The sequence below is a fragment of the Lepidochelys kempii genome, chromosome 5, assembly GCF_965140265.1.
Source record: "Lepidochelys kempii isolate rLepKem1 chromosome 5, rLepKem1.hap2, whole genome shotgun sequence".
NCBI classification, from domain to species: Eukaryota; Metazoa; Chordata; order Testudines; family Cheloniidae; genus Lepidochelys; species Lepidochelys kempii.
Window position 1 is genome coordinate 11,763,073 of NC_133260.1, and position 23,202 is coordinate 11,786,274.

The following is a 23,202-nucleotide window of genomic DNA, read 5'->3' on the forward strand; positions in this document are numbered from 1 at the left end:
GGATTTGGTTTAGAGTTTGACTTTATAACTATGAAGAAAACAGAAGTTGTCTAAAGCTTTTCTTACTAATCACTAATTTGATTTTCTTCAGCTCCAAAGATGCCCAGAACCTTGTATCTTTGTGAGTGAGGCTTTAGGGATACACTAACAAAAGGGTATTGTCACATTGGTAGAAATAACATTGCTCCTACTGAGTGACTTGCTCCTGTGGTATCTCCCATTAACATGTCTAGTGTTGTCTTCATGCCTAGTGCTTCAAAGTTGGAAATAGTTCAAAGTTCAGCACTGGCATGGCTGAAGCTGGGGAAAGAAATAGAGGTGGGGAACTACCCAGGAGACTGCTTTTTCAGGAGGTTGAACTGAGGTTTCTTAACTAGTCAAAGCATGTGTAGTCTGCCCAAACAAGAAAGACAAGTATCATGTCCCATTACCCAAGTCATTTAACTATGAACCCTGAAGCAGAATAATGAGCTACCTTAAACAATGACCCATTTAATTCCTGTACAGAGATATAGTGCATCATTGTTTGTTTATTGCTGCAGGTTTGTTGATATCATGGTTTGCCGATTCTCACACAAGATGACGCCAAGATTCTTAGGCCCTAATCTAACCCAATTTACACCCATCTGATGTGAATGGAGCATGGATGACTTTATTCAGCTACTCCTGATTTACGTTGATGTAACTTAGATCAGAGTCAGGCACGTAGATGGGATCCAGATCCAAAGTTTGGAGTAGGAGCCTAGGTTTTGGTCAGCTCCTAGCCGCATAGAGAGAAATTCCAACCTCTATATGAACTTCCCAGAGTTAGGGTTCAGGGTTTTGTTCTGATGTTTTGAAATGATGATCAAATCTAGTTCACTTTTTGTTGATGGGTTGGATGCTGTAGCTGCTTCTCTGCAAACAGAAGCAGCCTCCATTGCTGCCCAATTGAAGTGGCACATCCTGGTACCCTGCTTGTTTGAATAGACATTCTCTGCAAGAAACTGCTTGCTCTTTCTACCAGCAGGGGAAGGGGTTAATGTCCTGTGGATGGACGTCCGGTACAGAGTGCCCATTGCACATGCATGCATACCAAAGCAGTAACTTGTAGGAATGCCGCACAGCAGAACCTTACCACCTGATGTTTATTTCAGTACTCTGTGTGCCTACAGTGTGTTCCTCTGTAAGGAAATTAACAATGCAAAATGTCAGATAAATAAGGAGCTTTATTTGATTGGTATGGGTGGAAGTGGAAGGTATCCCTGACGCTGATGCCGTCATCTGTTTGGGCACAAAGCATGGCAGGGGGCCAGGTCCGTTAACTGCGTGGAGCAGTTACATGTGTAGCCTTTCCCCGAGGTAGAGCTCAAACCTCCTTTCTGGTGCTTGCTACCTGCAGGGGCTGCTCCCTTCTCTTCGCGGGGGTTGAGTCCTGGGTGCAATTGTTTTTGTGACGCCTGGTGCCTCCACCCAAGGTGATTCCTCACTGTGCTCAAGTCACAATATTGCTACCACTGCTGGTGAGGAGTATAAAACACACTGGAAACAGTAAAGTACCTCAACACAAACCCAGCAAAGAAATGACACCCCCACCCAAAATAACAACATAACAAAGAGGGACTTTATTGGGAGCAGGAAGATGGGATTGGGGGAAGGAAACGTTTAGAGTTAACTAATAATACTAATTATCAACACATTTCCCACCTCCCAACACTCCCAGCTCTTCCCAACCCCCAGCTGCCTCCCTGGCCACTTCCCTAGGCGGATGGTACCCAGAGGCTGAGTCTGGAGGTGAGTGCTGGAGTGCTGCGAATGTTGGCTGGCTTAAACAAAAAGAAAAGGGGTCCTCTAACAGTGTCTTTGCCTGGGTGGGACAGGGTCCTCTCCTGGCTCCCTGGTCTTCAGTCCTGTGGGGATCTCACCTGGCTCTTGGTAGCCAGTGCCGGCTTGGATCTCTGTCAGTCTGGACGGTGGTCTCTGCAGAGTTGTCGCTGCCTGGTGCGTGCAACTTTCCTGCTGTAGTTCAAAGACCCCTTTATGGCACTGGGGAGGGGGAGTTAACCAGTGGCTCCCTGTGCTGTTCTGCTTCTCTCTCAGCTCCCAGACCGAACTCTGAAACTAAACCTAGTGTCTGTGTCTCTGAGTCAGGCTGCGTCCTTTCACTGAGGGCTGAGCAGCCCTGGCTCATCATTGCCCCAGCAAACAGCTTGTCCATAGTCTCTCTCCCCCCTCCCCCAATGCAGAAGCCTATTGGCCTCAGCAGGAGTTTCTAATTCCTCTCTCCCTGCCCTTGTCTCCAAGCATGTTGGGAAATGGTGTCAGAGTGCTCCAGTAGCCATTATTGTCATGGTCCAAAGGGTAGGACCCCCCTAGAGGCTCAGTCCAGCATTCTAGGAGAGGGCAAACTCCAAGAGTGGGTTACACCTGCATAATCAAAACAGTCAGGCAGGTGTGATATGTCCCCTATTTAAACTAATAATTATATTAGCTAGCATTAAGCGAAACCTTCCCATGTTCAAAGCAGTGTACAGGCATTAACTAATTAATCCTCCAAAAACCCCTTTGAGTGAGGGGTTGTTATCCCCTTTGCATTGGTGGGATACCTTTCAACTTAGTGCTTATGGGAGAGCAGGGCTCAATTGCTCTGGACACTGATGGTCCTATCTTTATCCACAGAAGAGCTGTAAGTTGAGCACAAATGTTTGCATATGCTCTGCCGATGTGCCTCTATCATGAGCCAGATAAACCACTTCTAGAGCCAGCTGATAGCTCAGTCTCCGAGAGGTGCACGGTTCTTAGTTCCTCTGCCAAAAAGGAAGCCAGCTCGTGTTATTGATGGTGCTTTCATGTGGATATCGGTCTACTAAGAACTGTACTCAGGTCACCACATCATAGAATCATAGAATCATAGAGTATCAGGGTTGGAAGGGACCCCCGAAGGTCATCCAGTCCAACCCCCCGCTCGAAGCAGGACCAATTCCCAGTTAAATCATCCCAGCCAGGGCTTTGTCAAGCCTGACCTTAAAAACCTCTAAGGAAGGAGATTCCACCACCTCCCTAGGTAACGCATTCCAGTGTTTCACCACCCTCCTAGTGAAAAAGTTTTTCCTAATATCCAACCTAAACCTCCCCCACTGCAACTTGAGACCATTACTCCTTGTTCTGTCATCTGCTACCATTGAGAACAGTCTAGAGCCATCCTCTTTGGAACCCCCTTTCAGGTAGTTGAAAGCAGCTATCAAATCCCCCCTCATTCTTCTCTTCTGCAGGCTAAACAATCCCAGCTCCCTCAGCCTCTCCATCATTTAGCAGTAGGACGGTAAGGACTTTTCACCACTACCCTCACAGGCCAAGGCTAGATCAGTGACCTCTGGCTGTACTCCAGTGGAAATCTGAGCAAATAGTGTATGTGCAGGATCGTTTCCCCTGAACTTTAAAAAGTGGAAAGTAGCGAGCCGTTCAAACTGCAGACCCCACAAGAAAGCTTACCTGATTTCTAGTGCCAAGCTGAGTTCTAGAATGAGGAGTGTTACAGTGAAACATGCAAGGGGACATGTTGTACTGATGACTGGCCAAACTGCTGTTTCCCAGGGTTGCCTTTACAGTTTGTTGCTACATGGGGTGGGTTGGGAAATCCTTATTTGCTTTAAGATTTTGTATGTAGCTGGTTCCCTAGAAGATTGTTCACTGGATGCTTGGTGTTTGTCTTGGTCTTTATGTAACTCTGCACGAAACATGCCCATTGTTTTGCTTTATCTCTGTTGAAATTCTATAGCTTCTCCTGTCCATCCGGTCAAGATGTTCAAAAGGGATTAGATAAGGGGTTGCTTCCATTTTTGGGGTTTGCAACTAGAGGCACCTTAAAGGGGGGCTGATTTTCAAAGGGTGGGGGCTTTCTGAAAATCAGCCCTCTCCGGTTGGGCATTCAAAGATGGAGGTATGTGAAATGAGTCACTTTTGAAAATGCTGGCCTCCAGGTTTCCTCTGGAGCCCTAAGCAGTGGTGAAACTTAACCTTCGATGCATTTCCAGCTTGAGCTGGTGCAAATGAATCCCAAATCCAAGCAGCTTCAGTCGTGTGTAGATGTACGTATGTTTTTCTGTGCGTGTGTTTCGTTATCCAGTCCATCTCGTTGGGGTACAGATTGTCATTGTTTGTTGGTTGGCTGTCCCCTAGTATTTTAGGCCCAAGTTCTGGCTGGTTCTGAGTGCTGGCAAATCCTACGTGCTTCACTGAAGGTGTTCAGGACCTTACAGCAGGTGCGCAGTGCTGTGCTGGATTGGACCCATCTTGGGGGAGCCCCGTAGTGCTCTGTTTCAGTCGGTCCTATGGTTGCACTTTGTCACATGCATGAGTGCTGACTTCCTTTTTCTTCTCTCTTCTTTCAACAGTTGCGGCTTTGATCACTTCTGAGCTCCTTCCAGTGTCCGGACTATTGGGACTTTAAATTTTACAGACAGTTACCATTCAGTTCCTGGGGTTCTCCCCTCTCCCCCCTTTTCTCCTCATCACCTTCCCCTTCCCCCTTTCCCTCTTATAAAACTCCAGTGCATTGTGAGATTGCCATGGAGGCAAGGGAGACCCTAGGCAGCTCCCGGCAAAGGGGAGGCGAGGCGGATTTCCTGCCGGCCACGGTTGCCTCTGTGAAGCCTCCACCTTCTTCTAGCTGCACGGGGGAGACCATGTTGCCTGCTTCAGGCTCCGGGAAAGGGATTCCAGTGAGCGGAGAACGACTGGAGCCAGAAGAAGAGGACGAATTGGGTTCTGGGAGAGACGTGGATTCCACTTCCAATGCAGACAGCGAGAAATGGGTGGCAGGAGATGGCCTGGAGGAGCAGGAGTTTTCAATCAAGGAGGCTAACTTTACAGAGGGGAGCCTGAAGCTGAAAATCCAGACCACTAAGAGAGCCAAGAAGCCCCCTAAAAACCTGGAGAACTATATCTGCCCACCTGAGATCAAAATCACCATCAAGCAGTCTGGGGAGCAGAAACTCTCCCGAGGTGGGAAAAATAGCAAAGCAGCTAAAGAGGAGGACAGAGGGCACTCCAAAAAGAAGGTAAGGATACCAGTGCTTTCAAGTGGCCTCTTATTTATTTTTCCTCTTTATTAGCTGTTCACAGCTGATGAACTGTACTGTTTCCCTCCTCTCCCCGGCCCCCTTTGCCTGTTTTTACACAAGACTGTGCTGCATGGACCGAGTGAGATAATCTGATCAGACATTCTGAACAATGAGGACCACATTCTGCCTACGGGTGCATGCATGCAACTTCCACTAGGCTATGCCCCCAGCCCTCTTGGGAAGGGGTTGGGAGCCAGCTGCATGCCTCTGAGGGCAGGATTTGGCCCTGGGTATTGGACTCTGCTTTTGCAGAAATAATAAGAACCAGCCCTGTTACCAAAACAGATTTGGAACACAATGGGTTCTCCTGTTCCTTCTCGCTGTATGGGGGGACCATCTGCCTTGCTCGGAACTCCTGGGAGTGGGACTAACCTGGGGCAACCTGAACCTCTGTGCTGTGGCGGGTTGCCAGAGTTCACCAGTTGTGCTTCTGAAGGTCATGGAGAGGCTAGACTAATCAGCTGAGAACAAAAGGTATCCCATGTGTGTGCACAAGAAATAACCTTCACCCAATTTGCCAAGCTCTGCTTGGTTAACACGGAGCTGATATAAACGAGGGACAGTCCAGCATTCCCACGTACAATATGAAGATCATCTTGAATTGTCCTTTATGATAGCCAGTGCAGAGGAGGTCAAAAGTTCTCTGACCTTCAAAGGCCTTTTCTGTTTTGTATGCAGTTGAGAGTTAAGTTTATTAAGTAAATGACTGATAAACGATGTCCCCCGTTTCTAACTGCTATGTGTCTGAGCACAACTGCTCAATCCCTTTGTTTTGTAAGCTTTAAATTGCATCGTCGAACACAGGTATGCGTGCAGAGAATAAATGCGCTCGTGCCTATATACGGGGCTATTGGCTCCATTGCTCTCGATTACAGCATTGTGCTGGTGACACTAAAGTTATCGTTGAGAAGGCAGCTCCACTATTAGCTCCATTTTCTTCCAGGTGCTTCTCATAGTCTCGAAATGCTCTTTGGGCTGAGATTTCTTATTCTTTACATTGGGTGAAACTGCGTGATCATGTGTCGGTTTAGCCAAAGTGAATCTTAAGGAGTGTGAACTCATGAGGACTGAAGGCAAGGAGAATTTTTCTCTGAATCAATGTGAATAACATACTGCATGTGGGTGAATACGTTACTTTTAACTCAGTGAAGGGATTTCTTTGGGCCGTTTATCCACTATGGTGCAGATTTCCAGATATCTGGATATCCACTAACGTAAAGTAATGCTTAGGCCTAGATACTAATACCCTTGCTCACACTGAGTAACAACCTACGCCACAAGCAGTCCTGTTGATTTCAATGGAAGTGCTTGTCGTGTGAAATAGAATCCAACATTAACAAGGTACCACAATCTGGCTGTTAATGACTGTGTCCAAACAAACTCATATGATTGTGGAACCATACTGATAAGAACACACACTGACTATAGTTATGTATGTGGATCAAGGAGAACTTCCAGGACTGTTATTGGAAATCAGGGTCAAATGAAAGGAGCTAGCATCACAGTGTGTTTAGTTGCCTGCATGGCCATCCAACTAAAGTGGTTGTTGGTTATTTTTAAAGTCAACAAACAGTAGTTGTGGAAGTGACATGCAAAATGCTTACAGCACTGCAACATTAAGGAGGAGATTTGACTCATGCAAAGGTCAGGAGATTCAAAGATACGGCTCTCAGCAGCTTTGTGCTGGTGTGTGGGCAGAGCATGTGACTTTTAAGTCCGTGACACCAAGCATTTCTGTAGCACATAGAAGCTTCCATCAGGGATGAGGGCCCCCTTGTATTAGGCACTGCGCACCCATATTACAAAATGACTGTAAGCTCTTTGGGGCCGGGGTAATCTAAATATATGGCAAGAGACAACAGGTGGATACAATCCACAGACGGGGAGCACCAGATAAGGGTGAGGTGATTACAATTAGCATAATAAACGGGGCTTACAGTGCACCGGCTGCCTAACTGTTGTCCAGCTGGAGTTTCCACAAAGAAGAAGCGTGGAGAGGGATTTAAAGGAGGACAATGCGGTAGCTTTGATGATTTTCACAGCCAAATGTCCCTGCCCCAGAAGAGCTAGCAGTCTACAGGGCTTGATCTTGAAACCCTGAGGCCGATAGGATTACTCAAGTGAGTAAGTGCTGCTTACCGTCCAGTTTGCAGAATCAGGCCCTAAATGAAGGCAAGTTATAACAGGAGATGATGACAGACCTTGCCGGGGACAGGTAAGGAGAAGGGAGGTCAAAGGGTGCAGTGGTAAAATCATGTAGTTGCTGAACGGCTGATGTGCGCATCATGAGGGTTTTTTTGTGAAGATCCAGTTAATTTGAGGTTAGGAGGAAGCTGCAAGTTGAAACTTGACTTGAACTGGAGCTGAGGCTTTCTTGCCCTTTTGTGAGATTTTTCCATGTAGAGGAGTATGCATCTCATATAGGGAGTTTTTGCATTGGCTTACAGAAGTACTGCCAGCTTTCTTTATGTATGAGAAAGAGACTGTACTATTTAAACCAGCCAGGGATCTGTGGTCCTTTAGTGGTATTTATTCCTACACAGTTATACTGGCTTCATCTCTTGTTGCTTTAGCAAAAGCAAACTCAAGAGATCACCAACTGAGGAGAACAGTAGCAATCAGGAACAACACAGTGAAGTCTGTGGGCCAAATTTTCTGCAGGCATAACTCCATTGGACTCAGTGGAGACGTTGGCCCACTTTATTTTTTTCCCTTGGGATTGAGAGCAGTGACACTGTTCCAGTGACCACCCAGGTCCGTATGCAGGGCTACACACTGCTTTGAACTCCCAGTGAGGCATGTTCGTGGATCAAGGGCTGTACATAGCTAGGCTTGGTGGAATTCAATTTTTATAACTTTGATGGATGATGTCAATGTTTATTTTTCAGCATTTTTTTCCATTTTGATCTACTGAAATGTTCACAGTTGTGGGGAATTATTTAACGCCGACATTACAACACATTCTAAACCGTTTAACCCAGCACTCTAGTAGGTTCTCAGACAGCATTTGTCTTACTTTGTCTATCTGTGCATTTCAATTATTATCGATGGAAATATTTTTTTTTTGTTGGTTTGTACGTGTATGGTGTAATTGGCGTGTATCTATATCTACCGATAAAAATCAAACCCTTCTAAGGCTACCCATTGCCCTTAATGTGAACAACAGCTGTGTAAATGGCTGTTTTACACCTAGAGGACGAGTGCTCAAATTTATTTTTCCCCCCAAGGAGGAGCTAACTCTATTAGGACTTGAAAAATCATTTAGGTTTGTTGCATAATAATTTAAACCACAGCTACAGTTAGTCCCCAGTGCTTACAAATACCTCTTCAGCATGCTCGCAGGAGTTTCAATAGACATAGCACAGAGGGCAAGTAATGAAAACATGGAAGCAATTTAAGTAACAGCGTGTGGGTACACAAAGGAGTGGTGATGCCAGTAATGCAAAAGGGCTGCGAACTGGGGCAATAGTGTCTATTCAGTGGCCACTTAGGGAGGGAGTTATGCCTATTTCTTAGTCGTATAGTGTTCTTCTGTTTATAAGGCAGTATGGGCTAATGCATCAGTTCTCAGACTGTGGTCCGTGGACAACTGGTGGTGCTTGTTGGAATGGAGTCTGTGGAGAGCTGTCTGTTCACTGGGGGAGGGAGGGGAGTGCTCCAGTCTTTGTTTCCAGCAGCTACATTAAATTAAAAGAAGCTAGACATATACTAACTACTTTGCTCTTGTTGCTTTTCCATGTGAACAATCGCGGCAGTTGCCCCGGGGATGTTATGTGATCATGAATGAGAGTGGAGGGAATCCAGGAGACGATTTTATTGGGTGTGGTCCGCATTATGAAAAAGAATTTGCAAATCCTTGGCCTAATGGTTTGAGACTTAGGCTGTAATCCAGGAATTTCTGGCTTTCGGTCCTAGCTCTGCCAAGTTTTTTGCCTTAGTTTCCCTCTCTGGAAAAGGAGGCTGATGGTAGTTGCTTGCCCATTTTGCCGGGCTCCTGTAAAGACGGATTCCATTTTGGTTAGTATTTGTACAGCAATTTGTAAAATTGCTCTGTAAATGCTCAGTAGTATTTCAGCTGTTCTCCGCGCTGGGTTGGAGTGGGCTGAGCCATCGGTGTTTACAACACCCACTGTTCTGTATCTGCAGAGGGCTTCCTAACTGTCACAGGTGGCTGAGAACGATCTCCCTTTAAAAGGACTAGCCACCCGGTGACTGTCACAGACCCTTTGAGGGGGAGATGGGTCTCAGCCCACTTGTGACTCTAGGGTATAGTCTGATTAAGAAAACACAACATAAGCCACAACTCCCCTACCTTGCAAGCGCCGAATTTGCTGCACATGCTGTTACTTCCATACCTGCAGCAGGGCCATCACAAGTCTGCATCTTTTACTGAATACTAGTGCATTTCCCTTTGGAAGCGGGCAAACAAACTGTCAGCTTTGTTGGGCACTAGAAGCCTGGTACCACATGCTAAGAAGCAATCCATCAACATTCCAGGCCTGTCTCGTAGGGTTGAACAAGCCCCAGATGAGAAGTAGTTCTGTGTTTTCCCTTCGTTTGCTGCCCTCTGTATTTTCCTATTGCTGTAAACACTGGATTTTGTTGTTGTTGTGTTACTTACTGTGGCAAACTTTCATTCGAGTTTCCCTCATATGCATAATTCACTGCCTCAGGGCATGAAAACTCCTTTTTGTTTACGCTTAGGAAGGGTGACTAAATTTATCAGTGAGATCTAAGCAGTGGAAGTAAAATTTTCTTGTGTGCATTCATAGGAAGCTCTCTTCCTGGATTCTCTCATATATACATCTTGATTTTAACTCCAGAGCGGCTGTCTTTATCAAAAAGAAAAGGAGGACTGTAACCAAGGTCTCTAAGGTGCCACAAGTCCTCCTTTTCTTTTTGCGGATACAGACTAACACGGCTGCTACTCTGAAACCTGCCTGTATCAAGAAGTTCCTATCAAGCACCCCGTTCTCCTGAATTTCCATTCTTGCTTTTCTTTCACTTTGTATACCCCCCATGCTGGCACTTTCTCCTTGAATTCCTACGTGCTCCTGTCTCTCTCCCTGAGGATTCCCTTGTTCATATCCTTTTCCCTTTGGAGCAGCATGCACATCATGCATATTTCCCCTTTCCTTCTTGGCTCGGGGCTTGCACATTTCCCTTTCCCTGCAGGTTCTCATGTGCCTCCATAGTATCTCTCTCCTGTCAAATTACCCCTGTGCTGTATTCCTTTCCCTTCTGATTTGCATGCAGGAACCTCAAATTGCTCACGGTGCATATTTGTTTCTCTTTGAAAAAGGCATAACATTTCGGGATCCCCTTGTATGTATGATCATCTCCCTTTGGGATTTGGACTTCAATGTAGTTGGCATAAGCCCTTTTCTTCCAAGAAGGTTATGATTTTTTTTTTAAAGGTGCAATTATATAAGGGACTTCTCCTTCTCCCCCTCCCTCCCTGTTGTTTTCTCCCTTCTTTTTAATTTATTTTTTTGGATAGATGGCCACTTCCAGTTCCATACCTTTAAAGAGCAAATGATTGGAGGAGGAGTGGGGGTGAGTGCATGAAAAGAATATTGATCCAAACTCCAAAATTAAGGGCAAATTTAAAGGGGCAGAGTCAAATAATTTGAACTCAAAGGCCTAATTCTCCACTGCCTCGTATTGTCATTTACACCAGTTCAAAGTGGGTCTGAAATGCTATAGGCACAGAATGGTAAGGCTAGATTTTCAGCTGCCCCCACCGGATGCTGGGCACAGCTAAGGAATCATGGCATGAAGGAGACTCTTATGGGCCCTTGATCTTGAGGATGGTTCTGTGCTGGCTTGGTCTGCAGAGAAGATCAGAGCAGCCTCGAGGCTGCTCTAAACTGTACTGCCTACACCAGATGTCATTTTGGCAGTGGGGGAGAACTAGGGTATAGAAAGGGTGGTGGCATAGGACCTACCCTTTATACCAGGGGATGGGAGAGATGTGTTGCAGCATATGTGTGCCAGCAGAGCAACTAACATGAGGGGAATCTTCCACTGGCTGGATAAAATGACTTCTGGGCAGCTTTGCACTTGGAGACCAGCACAACACTGCCCGAAGTGGCCTGCGTGGGCCTAAATATGCAAGGATCTGGAGAATCAAGCCTCCAATATTTCTGAAATGTTTTTGTAAATTTAAATTATTATTTTTTCTGTCCTCCACAGTGTTGGAAACACCAATTAGAATGCCTGGGGTTGGCGCATGAAAAAAAACAGAAAGTGAAATTATCTATAAACAAAATGAAAGCGACCAGTCCTCTTTCACTATATGGAGCTGAGCTTCCCCCCCACCCCCTTTTCCTTCTCACATTTTCACGGTCTCAAACCCAGCCCCCCATCCTCCAATTTATACATGTTCACTCAAACTCCTTGAGACAAACCTCCAGTGTTTCTCTCTCTCATGTCCACACCTGGCCCCCCACCCCTTTGCATGGACACCTTCAAATGCACAGATTTACATAGCTCATATTTACATGTACCTCTCACTTACATTGACACACACATTCAGACTCACTTCCAGCCCCTCCTACACTCACACTTGCCCTCCTGTTCAGTCTCACACCCAGTCTCACTCAGGCCTGGTCTACACCTCAAACGTAGATTGACTCTAGCTGTGTCGCTCAGGGATGTGAAAAATCACCCCCCTCCTCCCGAGAGATGTAGTTAAGCTGACCTAAGGCCTGGTAGAGACACTGCTAGGTTGATGGAGGAATTCTTCTGCCTCTCAAAGGGGTGGGTTCACTAAAGCGACGGAAAAACCCCTTCCACCACTGTAGTGCTTGTAATGTAGCCTCTCACGCACATTAGTGCACACACAGCCTCTTTTCCCTCACACTCAGAGACTTGTGCACATTCAATGGTGTAGTCAAGGAAACTGCTTGGGCTCTCTTGGTGCACAGAACATGCCCTGTGCAATATAACGGTCCTGGGGTTTCACCAAGAAGCCATAGAGAGCGGTTGCTCCCGCAGACTTTTGTTTACTTCCCTCATATAAATGCCTATTTAGGAGTTGTCTTCTCAGCTTTACCTTCATCTAAGGAAAATACCCCCCCAAAACAATCAAAGCTCTGTAGTTATTTAAAAATATCTGTTTCCACTTTTCCACTTTGGATGCTTAAAAGGAGTCAGTTTGATAAGCGACCCTCAAATACAGGCTGAATTTACTGTGTTTTCCCTTCCTTGCCAGACTGTGGAGTCTGACTCTGTCATCTCAGTATCGGAAACGTTATCTCTAGCTACTATTGACATTTAAATCCTCTGCTATGTTCAGTTAATATGAGGCATCCAGGGTGAGTGGGAATCTGACAGGGCCCACCTACAAACAAAAAGCATTATTATTTGTATTAGGGCAATGACGAAAAGGTATGTCGACACAGCGTTTTGGAGGCCACTGCAGACTCGGGCCAGTAGGACTCACTTTAGCTCACTAAAGAGAGCTGTGTGGACAGCGCTTTGAAGGTGTGTCTCAGTCTCTGAAGCCCACCTCTTCCCTAAGCATCAGAGCCCCAGCTCCAGCCTGAGCTGTAATGTCTCCACAGCTATTTTCAGCATGGTCGTGCAAGCCCTGCTAACCCAACTCTTTTGAGCCAGGCAGGGAGGCTCACAGCCACAGGCTGTGTAGATGTAGCCTAAAGGCCCCAACTAATATTGGGGCCCGTTGTGCTAGGCCCTGTGCAATCACAGAGTAAGAAACAGCTCCTACTGTACCCTGCCAAGCTTACTGCCTAACTAGAAAAAAAGGCAGGAGAAAGGAAATAGTGTTACCCTCATTGTACAGAAGCAGAAATTGAGGCACAGATCAATTTCAGTGACTTGACCAAGGTCACGCAAGAAACCTGTGACAGACCCAAGGGTTGAACCTAGCCCTCCTTCACCCCAGCTCAATTCCTTAACCACAAGATCATCCATCTTTGAGAGCAGGGCCTACTAGCTTTATGTGTTTGCCACAGATTGGTAGGTAAGAGATAAGGCCTGCGCAATGGAGAGGAAGAACAAGCTAGGTCAGGGATCTCAAACTCAAATTACCAGGAGGGCCACATGAGGACTAGTACATTGGCCAGAAGGCATCACTGACACCCGCCCACCCCGTTGCCCCTGGCCCTGCCCCAACTTAACCCCTTCCATGAGGCCCAGCCTCCTCCCACCCCTTCCCTGCCCCCATTCCAACCCCTTCCCCAAAGTCCCCACCCCCAACTCCGCCCCCTCCCTGCCCCATTCCAACCCCTTCCCCAAATCCCCGCCCCTGCCCCGCCTCTTCTCCGCTTCCTCCCCTGAGCGTGCGGCTCACTGCTCCTCCACCCTCCCTCCTGGAAAGCCCTAAGCGCCGCCAAACAGCTGTTTGGCAGCGGGAAGTGCCTGAAGGTAGGCAGAGGAGCGGGGACGTGGCGCACTGGGGGTGGGGGTGGGGCAGCGAGTGAGGGGAGCTTGGCGGCCATGGGAAATAACTCAGGGTGGGGGTGGGGAGGGGCCACGGGGAGCTTGGCAGGCCACAGCAAATAGCTCGGGCCACATGTCTGAGACCCCTTAGCTAGGTAAAGCAGCTTTTTGTCTTTCCTCTCAACTCCTTTGCTCTTGTGGGTGTCCTAGTCAGGCATTCAGTGCTTGTTTTATAGTTTTAATTCTTCTGCACCCCCCCCCCCCGTGGTATTTAAAGAAAAAAGATTTAAAAATACTTCTCGGTTGAGATCTTGTCTTGTGAGCTTTAGCCTGGAGCAAGTTTTTATGGCTGGGTGTTACAAGACCTCTGAAAACAGATGTTTATTCTGGAAGCACAGACAGGCCTGCAACTCCAGCTGTGCTTCTGGGCCCCTCCACATCCAGGGTCTTTTGTCCTTTATGAACGCAGCCTGTGGCCATTGTGAGCGATATAGCGATATAGATAATTTCCTGACATAATGACAAATGCAGGTCATATGTGAAAGTTACAGGTAAGAAATGTGATGGGGGCGGGGAGGAAAGGCATAATAAAATCCATACCCAACATTTTAGAAGTGACGACTGATTTGGGGTGCTTCCATTTTGGGGGTACCAAATTTGAGCCCCCCCCCCCCGTTAAAGAGGCCTTATTTTTATGAGGTGGGCCCACAACGTTTCTGAAAGCCAGTCCCCTTTAAAGACGCTGCACGGTGGCCACCCCCAAATCGCTAGTTTCTTCTGGAAATCTTGGCTGTGCATGCCTATCTGTTGCTTAAAAACAGGCTGTAGCTCAAAGAGGATTCATGGGGTTGATTCAGAAATGGTGGCTGAGGTGGCTGCATGCTACCGGTCGGACTAGGTGATCGGAATGGTCCCGTCCGGCCTTAAATCTTTGAGTCTATTATTAATAGCAAACGAGCAATACGCACTCTCATCCTCTTCTCAGGCTCTTCTGCCATCGTGGGAAGTTCCTTGAGATGTTTAAGGGCTTTATTCTCCTGCTGCCTTAGCTTTATATCATTGCAGTGCCACCGATTTCAGCTGAGGGGGGACATTAAATCTTCAAATACGTAAAAGGTTGTTGTAAAGAGGATGGTGCTCAACTGTTCACCATGTACATGTTGATAAACTGGAGAGGGTTCAGAGAAGAGCCACAGGAATGATTAAAGGATTAGAAAATATGCCTTATGGTGATAGACTCAAAGAGCTCAATCTGTTTAGTTTAACAAAGAGAAGGTTAAGGGGTAACTTGATTACAATCTATAAGTATCTACATAGACAACAGATATTTAATAACGGGCTCTTCAGTCTAGCAGACAAACATATTAACATGATCCAAAGGCTGGAAGTTGAAGCTAGACAAAATTTAGATTGGAAATAAGGTGTAAATTGTTAATGTAACTAATCATTGGAACAACTGACCAAAGCTCGTGGTGGATTCTCCATCACAAACAATTTTTAAACCAAAATTGGCTGTTTTTTAAAAGATCTGCTCTAGGAATTAATTCAGGGAAGTTCTATGGCCTGTGTTATACAGGAGGTCAGACTAGATGATCACAATGGTCCCTTCTGGCCTTGGAATCTATAAATGCCCACCAAGGGTAGGAGAAGAAGAAGTAATTGGCTTCGTTTGCAACAGAGTATATTTAGATTAAATATTAGAGAGTTTTCCTAACTGTAAGGATAGTTAAGCACTGGAACAGGTTACCTTGGGAGGTTGTGGAAATCCTGTCCTGTAAGGATTAGGCAAACACTTGTCAAGTATGGCCTAAATATATTTAATCCTGCCTCAGCATTGGGTGTGGGGTGGACTAGATGATTCTGTGAGTCACTCCTGAGCCACACAGGTGAAAAGATGAGTATCGTCCTTTTGGGAGTTGGCATGTAATATTCACTCGCCCAGTGATATCTGATTGAATGTGGTCCTAGGGTGGCAATGTCAAAGGAAGTGGCCTATCTGCTCTTGTTGACAACTCTGTTTTCTCTCTGGAGGTTCAGGTCTGAGCAGTGGAGCATGGAATATGACACCACAGATCAGACCATTGGTCCACATCATGTTGGTTTCCACCTCTCACCATCAGCCGGTACCTGAAGCTTCAGGAAAAGACAACACTACTGTAATGCAGTTAGCTAGTTGTCCAGGCCAGTATACGGAGGGAAATTGCTTCTTTGCTCCTTCAAGGTAGAATCTACCTTGATAGGCAGCTTATTAAATGGCTTTTCTCTCGGTAAATTTGATTTCACTGTATATGACAAAAAAGTCCTTTTGTGCTGGGCGAGCATGACAGTTTCTCAGAGGGGTTTGTATTGTCGGACGCACCTTATCTCCTGGTACATTCTTTGTTGGAAGCTGCCCAATAGGGCTAAGCAAAACAGGGTCATGATGTTCCCTTGGGGAAAAGCTGTGAGTGACCTCTGATCATCTCTTAGCCTTGCATCCAGAAATTCTCCTGCCTCCACCTGGAAGGACTTTCCCTGTGGTGGGTCTCTTGACCCAAACAGGTCGCAGAGCATAGATCATCAGGGGCTTTTCCCAGATGGGACCATTATTGTAAGGCTACAACAAACACCAGCCCAAGAAGGGAGACATTTTACTTCTTAGAACCACAGTCAAAGAAGTTAGATGAAAATAACTGATGAGTTCACCTGGTCCCTCTCCTGCCATTGCAGGAGATCTGTATAGGGAAGAATCTATAAAGTTGAGTACAGTTTTAAAACTCTCTTAACAGATTTCACAGTAGCAGTTATGTTAGTCTGTATTCGCAAAAGAAAAGGAGTACTTGTGGCACCTTAGAGACTAACAAAAATAAATTTGTTAGTCTCTAAGGTGCCACAAGTACTCCTTTTCGTCTCTCATCAGAGCATCCGTCACTCTCCTTGGGAGAGTATTCTATGTAATAGATTTAATCATTAGAAAGAACCTCCCCCCACATCACTCCCCCTCTTCCTCCCCTCCCTCGGTTATTCAGCCTCATTTTTCTTCCTATCTTAATTTCATCCAACTATTCATAATTATATTCCCTTGTGCCTGGCTTGATTTTTAAAAAAGGGGTTCCAATCTGTTGATCTGGAGAACAATGAGAATTGGTGACAGCATGATGTGAGGGACCTGAGTTCAGGTGATCGGCTCCTGGGGCTGGCAAAAGCGACTATTACCTCTCTGGGAGTGATGAGTCCCAGCGTGCACCCACTGAAATCAAGGGGTGTTTTGCCATTGACTTCAGTGGCAGGGGCCTCAGTATGTTCTACACCTGTCCTGTGGGAGGGGAGCACCTCATATTACTGCTCTGTGTTTCTTCCCTTGTAGATTCACGGAATGTTATTAATGTGCTCTGGATGGATCCATTTCTCTTCCTTACTGGACTTGACGGGGATCAGTGTTCACTGACTCCAGTAATTATTGTCACACGGGAGGCATAGATGGCTGCAGCATGAAGTCTTATAACATAGAGATCAATGGGAATTTTGCCATTGACTTCAATTGGAGGAGCATCAATCTCTCAGAAAGGATGTAAAAAGAGTGGGGGTGGGGAAGCTCAAAGGCTTAGACTGAGGGGTTTGGGCGCTGGAGTGTGAATCCTAACAACTCACCCTTTATGCATCCGATGAAGTGAGCTGTAGCTCACGAAAGCTCATGCTCAAATAAATTGGTTAGTCTCTAAGGTGCCACAAGTCCTCCTTTTCTTTTAACTCACCCTTAGTGGTTCTAAAGCTCTGCACTACCTGGGTTTCTCTACAGCAATTCACTTGCTAATGTGTATTTGCAGCCAACATAAAAGCTCTTGATTCGTCTTGTTTCAGTTTACAAAATGACTCATCCAGAATCAAAAGAAAAAGACACATCTTTTTGTGTCAGCGAAAACCCGATGGAAGTGGGGCGGATGCTGATTAATGTCCAAATTGTGGCGGTGCAAAAAAAAAAAAAGAAAAAAAATCATTCCTTGCGATGCTGTCGATTCAGCTGGAGAATTTCTTTACTTCTCCCTGCTAAAACTTTACATTATGGTACAGGATTGTTGTGAGCTGCTAAACAGATGAGAGGGAAAAGCTACCTAGTTCTCTCCTTTCTCCTGTTCTGTTTTAATAAAGCCCAAGATGTTATCATGGTAAACAGCAGCTGCACATGTACCAGGCAACACAGTGCATCTTGTCCACATGGTTTCATAACTCTTTGTGAAATCCCTGGGTCAGAGGCCATTCCACTGTGCCCATCTTCGTTACATATCACTGATCTGTATCCTGGCAGGGTGTTGTTTTTTCTGCTTTTTTTTTTCTTTCTTCATGTATGGAATGAACCATCTGCTGCTCTGGCTTTCAGAAAAATTTTAAAAAATACCAATTTCCCTTTGTTCCCAAAGAAAAACTAAAATCAAGCCTGTATTTGCAGGGGTTTCAGAAGGGCTCGTATTGTGTTTCCTACTCCCCAAGGAAAGGTTGTCCTCTTTCTTCTTTTCTCTTTGATTCGATTCCCTGCCACTGTGTGAGCGAGTCTGAAGCTGCAGCTGCTGCTGTCAGCTGGGGAAGGGAGTCCTCTTGTTTGAAACCCATGTGGTTAATCCCTGGGTAGAAAAAGTAGAAAAGTAATCCCTCTCCACATACTCCTCACAACTCCCATTCCACTCTTCCGAAGCTCTATTGGCTGATGAAAGTCCTCGCTGTGTTATTTTGGGTACTGACACATTTTAGGCACTATGTCTTCTAAGAACAATGAGCATCTCTGACCAAATAGCTGATAGCAGTTCACACCCATTATATACAGTGCAGTTTGCATCACAGAGTTGAATAATATGGTCACCATTAGCTAAATTACAGAATGAAAAGAGCGAGGGGGCATTGGTCAGAAAAGCAATGGTGCACTGTACAGATATGGGCTGTTAAATAGGATATGAAAATAGATAGATAGTGGATGAGGCAGCAAGATACACGAAGGCCCTTTCGGAGGGTAGGAGCAGCAAGGGAGAAGGCTCTTGCACAAACAGTGCCAAAGCATATGCCAAAAGGAATCTAGTGTTTGGATGGGCATGAGGAAGGAGTTAGAAAGACACAAGTGCCTGGAGTAGCCTGCAATACATCGATGGAAGGCTTTCAAAGCAAGGAAGGAAGTTTTGATATGGATCTTGAAGTGGACAAGGATTGAGTGGAGTTCTTCTTTGTTTAGGCGAGAAGGCAGGCACAGTCTGCACAGTCTGCGGATCCGGGAGCCCTGGGAAATTCACAGCATTGCTGGAGGCAGAGGGGTCCGTGTGCTGCATGGCGGAGGTGCTGATAGGCAGATCTGTTTGACTAAGGCCAGGTCTACACTAAACCATTAGCTCAACCCAGCTATGTCGCTCAAAGGTGTGAAAAATCTACACCCCTGAGCGACGACATTAAACCGACCTAATGCCTGGTGTAGAGAGTGCTCAGTCAACGGAAGAATTCTTCTGTCAACCTAGCTAGAGCCTCTTGGGGAGGTGGATTAACTGCAGTGATGGGAGAAGCCCTCCCATGGCCGGAGTGAGCATCTACAGTGAAGGGTTACAGCACGGCAGCCACAATGCTGGAGCTGTGCCGCTGGAGCGGTTTAAGTGTAGACGTAGCCTCATCAGAGACACGGTCAGGGAATGAAAGTTGATGGTCGAGAATAACACCAAGGTTATGTACAGGGGATTCAAAGGGAGGGCTGAGTTGAGACTGGAAAAGGAGAAGACAGACTTGTGTTTTAGGCGGCTCCTTTTGCTTTCTCCGTATAGGTGCAAAAGAGGGAATGCCCCCAGAGACAGGGAGAGAGCCGTTAGATGGGAGGAAAAAGCAGAACAGGAAGAGGTGCAAGAGATGCCTGTTCTGGTCCAGTCTAATTACTGTTATGTGGCTCCCCCCCTTCGCCTCAGAATCACTGTAGTATTTCAGCACCATTAAAGAATGAATTCTTCCAACACCCCTGGGAGGTAGGGAAGTGTGGTTATCCCCACTTTACAGGCACAAAGAGATGAGGCAATCTGACTCCGTGACAGAGCTGGAAATGAAGCCAAGTATCCTGAGTCCCTGTCGAGTGTCTTAACCACAGGCCCGTGCTTCCTTCCCAATATTGCTGAGAAGGCAGGTCCATGACGGTAGGAAGATGCACGGTGTCAAAGGCTTCCCTGAGGTCAAGGGGAATAAGGACATTTAAGCGGCACCACCCCCAGCTGCAGACAGGCAGGTTTTCTACTTTGTGGAGGAGGGCGGTTTCCTGGGCAGGGGGCAGAGTGACATTGGCAAAGGGTACTGTTGTGTGAAAGATGAGCAGAGTGGAATGGAGAGGATGTTTTCTCAAGCCCAGTGCTATAAAAGGGACAGTGAGAGGCAGAACACTAGTGACCGGGATTGTCAGGTATTCCTCATTATGGCTGCGCTCAGTGGGGGACCTGGACAAACACTACCCATGAGGATTTGGACAGGGCGTGTGTATGCTGGGGGGTGGTGTTATGGAGCACAATCCATTCTTTAGCTTTTGGTATGTCACACAGATCTTTCCCAGCAGCCCTGGCCTCTTTAGACCTTTTGCTGATGCTGCGCTTTTAAGTGGCCTCACGGCTGGCTTTACAGGTGGCTCGGTAGTGGGCATGGGGTAGCTGGCTTGAGGGTCCAGTTGCTGCCAGACTCTATGAAGTGCTGACCTTCCGGATGACCAAATATCTTTCCTTTGGATTATGTGTGACCTTTGCTCCCAATTCTGAGGTTTTGCAAATTAACTCCTGTGCCAGATTCCTCGCAATCTCGCTCTTCTTTCTGAGAAGCGGGGTCCTTATTCCCCTCCCAGCCACCCCCATTGCTCCTCCACCATGATTCTCTTGTTCATATAGAGGAATAATTGTTGGCCCTTCTTTACGCATCCCCCTTTCTGATGTGTAGGCCATTTGTGCATGGGTGCGGGAGGGGCAAGAAGTACACTCTCTGGGGATGGGGGAGGGAGAAAGAAAATGGGGGAGATCGTTTGTTTATTCAAGTCATTTAATCCTCAGATTTCAAAAAGGTTTCATCATCTCTGATAGCACTGTGCTTATGGTGTTTTAAAAACAACTCAGTGAAAAAGAAAAAAAAAGTTAAATGTTTTTCTATTGATTTGTCTAGTTCTGTGGCTCCCATCCCCTTTGTACTTACTTATATATTTATAGGTGACCACGCATATTGTACTGTATCTAGTATCTGCTTGGATTACTAAAATCCCCATCAATTATATTCAATCACAGTTTAAACATTGTGTTTATTTGTTCACCGTTTCTACTGTTTGTTTGCTTTTGGGACAATGTAAAACACCCGGCTGTTATTTTCCTTGGTATTGAGTCAATTTCACTTTCTGGTTTACATGCACTAATGCAATGCTTTTGGGTTTGAATTTGCAGTTCTTGCTTTACCATCAAATCCTCATCCTTTATCTCCACCCTGCTGTTTTTACTGGAATTAAAAAATCAAAAGAATAAATATGAAAGCTTTTCAGTCCCTTTAGCGTCAGTAAAACCAATTATTAAACCTAAGTTTGGAGTCTAAACTAAGTTGAAATTCTGTTTTGTGATGGGTGGGCTTTGTTGTTGAAACACTTGTGCTTCTACTGTGTGGAAGTAAAGCAAAAACGACATGTGTGGATAGAAGAAAGAATTTGAATTTTTTTTTTTGAAAGGTGGAGAATAGGGTATTGGTGTGAAAGAATGAATTAGCTATGGCAAATCTTATTCGTGTCCATTGTAAGCAGAGAAGCAGAGACATATGGGAGCACTCGCAAAATTATTCCCTGTTTATTCAGCCTCCAAACCGAAGCAAATTCTTTGCATACTGTCATTTATTTGGCAACGGGAGGGGTATGGAAGGTGTATGTGTAAGGGAAAGGGGGATACAGCATTGGGATTCCATTAAAACTGATGCACAGTGCTTTGTTTGTCAGGGGTTGGCCAGGCTTTTGCTTTGAAAGCCATTCAGAGAGGATTGGAGCAGATGGCAGGGAGATCCTGTTTGTGTTATTTTTGGACATTCCCACTGAACATCTCTGATTGTTGTCTTCCCCACCCCCAACTCTTGCATGTTTTTCTTTCTTCCTGCCTTTCTCCCTTCCTTTTTTTATAGTGTCAGAGTGAAGCAGTCCATGTAGTCTGGCTCACCAAGCTGTGGACATTTCATTCTCATCTGCCTGTAAGTGGGAAAGCTTTGTAAGGGGTTAATTGAACATTTATTCCAAAGATGCCTCTGCTTGATCATGAAGATGAAATGCGTGGAGATGGGAGGCAAGACTGCCATTTTGGTAAGCTAATGGCTGTTCTTACACACAAGAAAGTGGTAATAAGAAGACTGAATAGTTGACCATCTTGGTAACTTTATAACAGTGCTTTTCACTTGTGGGTCGGGGATTTGAATCTGGCCTAGGTCAGTAGTGAGTGAAAGACACAAACTGATAACTACTGTTCAGCACCCAATGGTGATATGTGCTAGTGATTTCAGTTTAGCTCGATTTTCCCCAAAACCACTATCCTAGTTGGTATCCTGTTTAGCAGCGTCAGTGAAAGGTCAAGGACTAGATGGGCATGGAGATAGAACTACCGGCGTTGTTCCCTAGGATGGTCTTCCCATGTCAGGGCTTAGATTTGTTGGTTGCAGGTGGTATGGAAGGATCTTGCTGCACCATCATCTGTGCTGAGATTGTTGTGGAGAGAGAGAGAACTTCATCTTGGGGGGCTGTCAATATGACACTTTCATGAGCAGTAATTTAGTTCAGTCTAACAATACTTAAAATGTATCCAGCATTTTTCACCCTGAAGTCCTCCCAAAGCATTTCAGAATCTTCCTACACAACATATAGCACCTTGAGTTCGATCTAATTAGTTAAAACAGTTGACTAGTCAAGTTGTATAACTGATGGCCAAAGCCAAAGAGGATAGATGATCTTGGTTAGATAAATATGCAAAAGTTTATATTATTCCCCTGAAGCTTATCCAAATTATCCAAATCTCTTTAAATGCTAAAGCTGGCCTGGAAATCTCAAGAGAACAGGCTTTCTCATGTGTTTCCCAGTGCTTCCTACTTGTATTCGGGTAGGAGCTCAGCCATTCACACTCTGTCAGAATGTTGGTCCAATCTGGCAGCAGGTAACTGAATCCTCAAGACCTTAAGTTAGTTGATGTCACTGGGGGTTTTACTATGAGTCTGATCTATATAAGAACCTTAGGTTTTGGCCCAGGAAGTGCAGAGATGGTGAGTAAATGAGTCTTAAATTCTAACTAAACGATTCTGACTCTCCAAGAAAGCTTTTGGTTTAGGTTTGGTTTGAGTTTAAGATCCTGATTCATGTTGGTTTTTATGTTGCTTGAATCTGTCCACCCAGTTCCTTGATTATTTTTTAATCAATATACACAGGAGCCCACTTCAGAAATTCTCTCTTATCAGAACAAATGGAAGTCTTTCAGTTCTTCTGTAGCTTGCAGATTTCAATCCTAGCTACAGCAAAACCTTTGTTGAAATTGGGGGGTGTGTGCATGTTCGTGCTGAGGTGAAATTGTGGTGTCACCGAATACACTATGAAAAAAATAAACAAAACAACCTGCATGTCTTCCCTTATCATTGTTTCTTGCTCAACAATTAAGATCCGCTTAGCAGGATTTTGCTCTGCTGCATTAACTTTTACGCCTGTCTTATTAAAGTCTGTCAC

The 23,202-nt window shown here is 45.6% G+C and overlaps 1 protein-coding gene across 2 annotated transcripts in view; it reads left to right on the forward strand.

The window, feature by feature from the left end:
* The window catches only part of SETBP1 (SET binding protein 1), a 325,358-nt gene that overhangs the window by 14,111 nt on the left and 288,045 nt on the right, over positions 1-23,202 (forward strand). For both annotated transcript variants that reach the window (XM_073343442.1, XM_073343441.1), the window contains exon 2: positions 4,374-5,039. In XM_073343442.1, the coding sequence (XP_073199543.1) occupies positions 4,548-5,039 (492 nt within the window). In that variant the 5' untranslated portion in view covers positions 4,374-4,547. The remainder of the gene's footprint in view (positions 1-4,373; positions 5,040-23,202) is intronic.